This window comes from Episyrphus balteatus, chromosome 2 (genome assembly GCF_945859705.1).
Source record: "Episyrphus balteatus chromosome 2, idEpiBalt1.1, whole genome shotgun sequence".
NCBI lineage: Eukaryota > Metazoa > Arthropoda > Insecta > Diptera > Syrphidae > Episyrphus > Episyrphus balteatus.
In genome coordinates this window covers 33,515,246-33,522,458 of record NC_079135.1, presented here as the reverse complement: position 1 = coordinate 33,522,458, position 7,213 = coordinate 33,515,246, and the positions used below count along the sequence as shown (strand labels likewise).

The 7,213-nt window shown below is 26.1% G+C and overlaps 1 protein-coding gene across 9 annotated transcripts in view; it reads right to left on the bottom strand.

Moving 5' to 3' along the window:
* Positions 1 to 757: 757 nt before the first annotated feature.
* The window catches only part of LOC129909189 (probable serine/threonine-protein kinase nek3), a 186,978-nt gene continuing 180,522 nt past the window's right edge, over positions 758 to 7,213 (bottom strand). For 7 of the 9 annotated variants that reach the window (XM_055986200.1, XM_055986202.1, XM_055986201.1 and 4 more), the window contains 4 exons: positions 6,084 to 6,251; positions 4,823 to 4,957; positions 4,250 to 4,287; positions 758 to 1,502 (listed from right to left, as the gene is read on the bottom strand). In XM_055986200.1, the coding sequence (XP_055842175.1) occupies positions 818 to 1,502; positions 4,250 to 4,287; positions 4,823 to 4,957; positions 6,084 to 6,251 (1,026 nt within the window). In that variant the 3' untranslated portion in view covers positions 758 to 817. Of the gene's footprint in view, positions 1,503 to 3,274; positions 3,291 to 4,249; positions 4,288 to 4,822; positions 4,958 to 6,083; positions 6,252 to 7,213 lie in introns of all 9 variants that reach the window. The other 2 variants (XM_055986208.1, XM_055986203.1) reach the window with 2 other exon arrangements.

Below are 7,213 nucleotides of genomic sequence, written 5' to 3'. Positions count from 1 at the left end.
CAATAACACTGGACTTGTAATGTGGGATTATTCAAAGAGATTCAATTTAAAAATAAAGTTGAGTCAATAGAGGTCTTAAATCAAGTTTTCAGCAATGTAGTTAAAAATGGTTGATTTGACAATAAAATTTGAAATTGTATTGTGATACCGTTCAAAACTCATTCGAATTAAAAATTAAACAGGAGTATTGTGAAATCATTGTAAGAGGTCCTAAAGGTAGATCTCTGAATAGTATATTCAACAAATGTTTAACATTTTAATTTGGTAGCATTGGAATCATACTGAGAGATCCTACAGAATGTAGTGTATAAGAAAGGTCCCAGAAAGTTTGTATTGGGGCATCTTGTGAAGAGGTCTCAGGTCACTGTTTTATACTCCAAATAGTTATATTTCCACCTGAGGAAAAAAAAAAACTAATAATCACTAAGGAACAAACACAAAACTGTTGAAAATGACATTGTAGGCTGATTAAATTAAATCCAATCACTGTTATAGTTAACCTGCTTGTATAATGCAATTGAAAAAGCTATTTTTGGTTTTTTAGAATATTAATAGTGTTGTTTTTGTTATTTTTTTTTTGTTAATTTAAATATGATATAATGCCTTAAAATGGAGGTTTTTGTTTTGTTTTTAATGAGTATAGATATATATATTTTTTGTTTAATATTATTTTTAAAGTTAATAGTAAAGAGCTGTTTTTTTTTAAAGTAATATTTGTTGTGTTTTTTCTTCTTTGTTTTTATATAACTTTTTGTTGTTTTTTTTTCAAATTTTTTTGTTTAATACTTAATTTTCTATCGAGTACAAATCACTAAAGTCAGACTATCGTAACAGTAGGGGCTAAATTTTGTTGTTGTTGTTGTTTTTTTATTTGTTGTTGATTTTGCTGCGGAAGATGTTGATGATGATGATTATGTTTTTTCAAATGATGATGATTAAGATGATGTTGATGATGGTTTCGATTCCTGACTTCAATATCTTCATAACCATTTTCTTTTCCATTGCACTGTGTTTTATGATGATTATGATGATGGTAACCATTTAATAAATTTCTTCGGTTTTCTTCATCCACTAAATCACTACTACAACTACTACTACCATTACAATTAGTATTTGAGGAACTATTGTTGTTTTTCATCACATCACCGCCACCATTACATGTTGTTGTTGTTGTAGATCCATTGTGTTGTTGGTGATTTTTTATTGGTGATTGACACATTGGATCGCCAATAAGCGTTATCTTAACAGGCTTATAAACAACTGTGGCAGCATTGGGAGGACGTTGTTGTTCCCAAGCAATTGAGGCTCTTCTCGGCGATGGCGAGATTTGATTATAATTGGTGAATGTTGTTGAAATAACAGTATGGCGGCGAGTTTGATTATTTGTTGGTGTTAACGCCTGCGATGTTGATGATGTTGTGCCATTGAGCGGAGAAGTAGTTGTTGTGATTATCGTTGTGGCAGGGAAATGTGTGGTATAACTTGTGTATTCAGGTTTACTTCTATAAAAAAAGAAATCAGAAAAAAAAAAAAATAAAAATAAAAAAAATTGTAATAGATTATAAATAATTTTGTAATAGAAATAATGATATTAGATTATACAGGATAAGAGAAAGCAAGGTTAGAAGCAATCTTAATTATTATATTTTTTTTTTATAAGTATATTAGCAAACAGCTTAGTTTATTTGGAAAGCTTGATAAGTTTTATATTTGTATATATTTTCTATAATAATTTTTATGCATGCAAGTTCGATAATATTTTTTATTTTGTAATTTACCTCACTGGACTACAATTTGCAGCATGCAAGAGTAATACGTTTACCATGTTTTAAATAAATGTCACTAATACTAAATTATTTTTTGTTTACAATATTTTTTATGTTTTTTTTTTGTGTGTGTGTAAATATTGTATAAAATTATAAAACTTATTATAATTTGCTTATTTTTCTTATTTTTCTCTGAACGTTTTTTAATGTTTGGACTAAAATTTAAAAGGAAAGAAAAAATACTAGTAGGTACTTTTAAGTAGTTTTCGGCATCAAAATAAGTAATTATTACTGTTTTATTAAAAAAAAAATCTATTTTCGAGACTAACAAAATTAATTCACGAACTTCCTACTTAATTTTAATTTTGCCCATAAGTTTTGGCAAACGTAATCATTATTTTTTTAATCAAGTACGAAAAAAAATAATGGTAACAGGCTTATTCTTGATACAAAAGCTGGAAAAAAAAACTTGCAGACTTGAAAGAAGAAAAAATCCCACTAGGATTGGATAGTTGGAGTTTTTTCAGTTATAGATATTTGCGAACCAAAAGTCTCGAAACAAGTTTTGGTTTACAGATATGAGTTCACAGTGAACAAACCTACATGTATTCATTTAGGTAAAACATTTTTTTTTAGAATTTCAAAAAATTATTCAAGGGGTACCCCTTGCTGAAAAAAAATGATTTTTTTTCAATTTCTTCTAATATCATCGAGTGAGGTATATCAAAAGAATGGTCATTTTAAGTTCTATCCTAACCGGAAACCAAAAGTTTTTTTGAGGTTTGGTTGCGGAGCTATTTGCATCTAAACATTTTTTTTTTTTCTTACATTCCTCTGGCTAAAGTCTCGAAACAAGTTTTAGTTAAAAGTAAAAAAAAATTAGGTACAAATTCTCAAATTATTGCAATTAGTGGTGTGCTAAGGATCAATTTTTTAAGAGCAGCGATAGCAGTGAGCAGCATATACAAGGAGCAGCAAGTGATAGCTGCTATTTAATCACTCTTTTAAAGCAGTAAATGCTGCAAACTACTCTTTAAATTTGAAATGTGATTGAAAATATGGAAAATATGATGAGTTACTTGAACTGGGAATTGAATGGTATTTAAAGCAAACTCTGTTTGAGAAAACGTATATTTTTGACACAATTTTCCTCAAACCAATGAAATTTATTTTAAGGTAACTCCCTAACTGGTACTTAATTATTATTGTCACTTGATTAGAGCTTTAAAATAAGTCCTGGTCCAAATCTCAAAATTACATACAAAAAATTAATTTAAAGAAAATAGTAAATTAAAGTTTCTTATGAATTTTATTCATATCTTAATAGTTTTTTTTTTTTTTTTTAATAATTTATAACAATATTTTAATATTTATAAAAAAAAAATGGTTAAGTTCTATTAAAGACACGAAGAACAAGGATCAATACACGAATAAGTTATATGGAGTATACATATTATATTAATTGCACATAATAAAACAATTGCCAAAACAACATCACAAAATAGTACCTGGCCAAATTGTATTCTGATATAATTGTCAGAATAATTTCCAAAATTTAGTTTTTTAATTTATTTTTTTTTTTATTTGCGAATTTCATTGTGTGAAGTGTTTGATGTTTTTTTTTTTTTTATTTTTTGTTTTGTGTTTGTTTGTATTTTTTTAAGTTTCAAAAAATTAAAATTAAAGGAAATGTTATACCATTTCAATATAATTATTTTAATAAAATCCAAAATGTATATAAAATTGAATTCAATTTATATAAAAGCGCAGCATGTAATGATTATAAAAAAGAGAAAAAAAATTATTTAGTCAACTTAAATGCAATAAAGTTTTTTTTTTTAATAAATTAAATAATAATTTCCAATAAAATAATATCAGTGGAAAATATCCGATTTTTGTATATTTGGTAGTATAATAGCTGATCTTTAAAACGATCTATTTTGTTTATGAAATAAAACCTTGAATGTAATAAAACATATGAAACAAGTTAGTTCTGGAAGTATTAAGAGCCAAGTTAAAATGACTTAACAGAAGCGGGTGGTTCCAATAATTTTGAAAATTGAAAGAAGTAATCCTTCTTCGAACTATGTTAAGAGATGATTGAACGGAAAATTTTATTCGTTGTGAATATGAACAAATTTGTTCGTAAAGTGAAAATAGTTGTAACTTAACATTATTTGCTTTTGTCATGATTAATTGTGAAATACACAAATAAGACCTGACTATGGCTTGAAAAATATTTAATTGAATGATTCTAAAGGAATTTTTAGTTTTATGTAAGATTGTGTAAGTTGAAGATTTAACAATGAAAAACGCATTTGTTAAGTAAGCTCTGCATCGATTGGAAAGTTGATTTATATGCATTAAGCTGGAATATGATGGGTTTGATTTATTTCAATTTTAAAAATTAAATAAAAGTTTATTTTTAATAGAAGAAAAATAAAAGAATAACTTAATTTTAATAAATACAATGTTGTTTTTACCTTGATAATCCTTCAGGGCCAATGGAGAGTGGACGGGTCTAGGAAAATAATAATTTAAAAATTATTAATTTTTATGATTTAAGATTTGAATATTTTTTTTTGAAGAAGAGAAATTTTATTTTTAACTGAAAACCAAAATTTTGTTGGAAGTGTGGTTGCTGAGTAATTTGCAGCCAATAAATTGTTTGTTTTCTTAGTTTCTGAGGCAGGTAACTTGGAACCAAAGTCTCTAAACAAGCTCTTGTTTATAGATATGAGTTCACAATGAACAGATCTATGCATTTTGATAAGAAAATTACAAAATTATTTTTTTCAGATTTTTGAAAAAATACAATGTTTCCCTTGCCGGAAAAAAATGCCATTTGGAAAAATTTCTCCAAATACATCAAGTGAGACATCAAAAGAGAGGTCTCTTTAAATTATATTCATAACTGAAAACCAAAAGCTTCTTGGAGATCTGGTTGCTGAGTTATTTGCATCCAAGTATTTTTTGTTGCTCAATTCGTCTTGCATATTTCAAATAAAATTTTCTATAGGTAGGTAAATGGAAAAATCAAAATTGGACCTACTTACCCTTTCGGTTTGTGTTGCTGTGTTCACGCATTCTTTTTCAGATGAAATTTGTGGATATTTTCCAGTATCTGATTCAAGTTTATCAATAAGGGTTTTTTGTATCCGTATTGTTCTGTCACGATCATCAACTTGTCCCTTTAAAAAAATTGAAAAAAAATAATAAATTTTGTTTTAATATTAAAATTAACTAAAACATCGATTTTCATTTACAATATTAATAAAAAAAATTAATTAAAACAAAAAAGACTATTTTTTACAATAATTTTTAATGAATCTAAATCTATGTAGAATGTAAAACTATTAACGTAATAAAAAAAATTAAATATGTATAGATTTATTTTTTAAATTTTATATTTTTAAACTTAACATCTGTGCTGTACATGCGATGTTTTGTTTGGTATGACAGTTAAATTTTTTTAAACTTATGAGTGTTTTTTTTTTTCTAAATGAAAATTAATGTAATTTAACTAGTTTATAAAAAATGTTTTGTTTAAGGAATTAGAAAAAAAAAATTATATTTAACAATAGTTTTCACAATATTTAAACTGAAGGGAAATGTTAAATAATTAAATTAATGATATAATATGTATTTTTAAATTAGGTAAATCGGTAAATGATTAATAAAGTTAATTATGTAAGAAGAAGTTACCTTAAAAACTATTTAACTAAAATGGAAAAACAAAGTTTTTTTTGGGAATATATTTGAAAGATTTTTTGATATTTTGTTGTATTTTTTTTTTTTTTTTTGTTTGTTTAGTTTGATTTTGGAAAAGTTTGTAGAATGGCTCTTAGCGGCTATTTTTGATGAGAACTGAGCATTTTGTGAGTTTAAGTAAAAATTTTATTAATTTTCTTGAAGTTTTAAGAAATTTTTGAGTCAAGACATTTTGAATTGGGTTAATTTTGGCCTCATTATAACTAAAGCTAATAACTTTTTTTTATTCATTCTAAATGTTTGTCTTGATTTACCTTCGATGAATTAACAAAATTTTGAAAATAGTACCAATTGAAACTGAATGAACAAATTTAGTAATATTCTTATTTTTTTACAAAAAAAATTTTAAAGAAGTCTAGAAACCAAACAAAAGTTGAAATGCTCACTTCTTCTTTATTAATCTAAGAGATCTAGAATTTTAATTTACAATTTTGTTTGAATTCAGTTTTTAATTGTTGTGATATTTGTTGGTTGTTTTTTTTTTTTTTGTTGTTGAAAAATAATAAATTGTAATCAAATGAAAGAAATGAAATCACGTGCAAATACCTGAAGATAAACCACCTGTCTTCGTAGATCAGCTAACTCCTGTACGGGATCGTCAGTTGTTGATGATGTCAAGCTTGCCACATCAATGTCTTCTAAAAATTTTGTATCCAATCCACAGGATGCAAAGAGTTGCCCATTGTTTGTATCGAATGGGTTGAGAGTATCTGTCTATAAAGTCACAATAGAAAAACAAAAGAGAAAAAAAAAATTAAGCATAGATGCAAAAAAAGAGTACAAGAAGTTTAACTTTTGATACCAGTTTGGAAAGAAAAATTTAAGTTACATTGTGTGAACAAAAAAAAAAAAAACAGGAGATAATAATGGAAGAAAAAAAGTTGCAAAGAAAATGTAACATTTCATTCACACGTCACATTGTAGTTACGTACATAAAATTGAGATATAGTAGGTATTGCTTGGTATTTTTTATCAACTCCCAAGCTTTTAAAGTGGAATGAGAGTTTTTAATTAGCAGATACCTTCAAGTAAGTCGTAAGTATCTGGGAACGAAGCTTATGTTGTTGTCAAGACTATAACAAGGAAATAAGAATATGTATACTTACATAAAAAATGTGATTGAGAAAAATGTGCACTAGTTTTTCATCGTTTATGGTAACAATGTACAAATTACAAATAGCTTAACTGAAGGAAAAAATAAATTGAAGTTGAAACTTCGTTGTTTCAAAGATGAACTACTTTGATTTATGTGACTTTTAGATACGAAACCATCAAAAATTAAATTTTTTTTTCCACGTTGATTTTAAAATGTTCAGTTCATCTTCAACGCAAAATCATTCCGAATAATAGTTAAATTTTACGTTGTTTTATGGTGGCTTTTCCCTCAGTATATGAGAGATTTTTGTTGTTTTTAACTCAGTATGTACCAAAAAAGTGCTGAAAAATAAATTTATCGAGCTTCATACACGGATAAAAAATACAATTTCCGCTTAAAATAAGAGGAATGCGTTTAAATACTGTTAGATTTAAGGTGAACTTAAAATTTTAAAAAACTATCATCAAACTTAAGCTTTAGTTGCAGTTTATCATACGAGTTTTTTGTTGTTTTTAACTCAGTATGTACCAAAAAAGTGCTGAAAAATAAATTTATCGAGCTTCATACACGGATAAAAAAG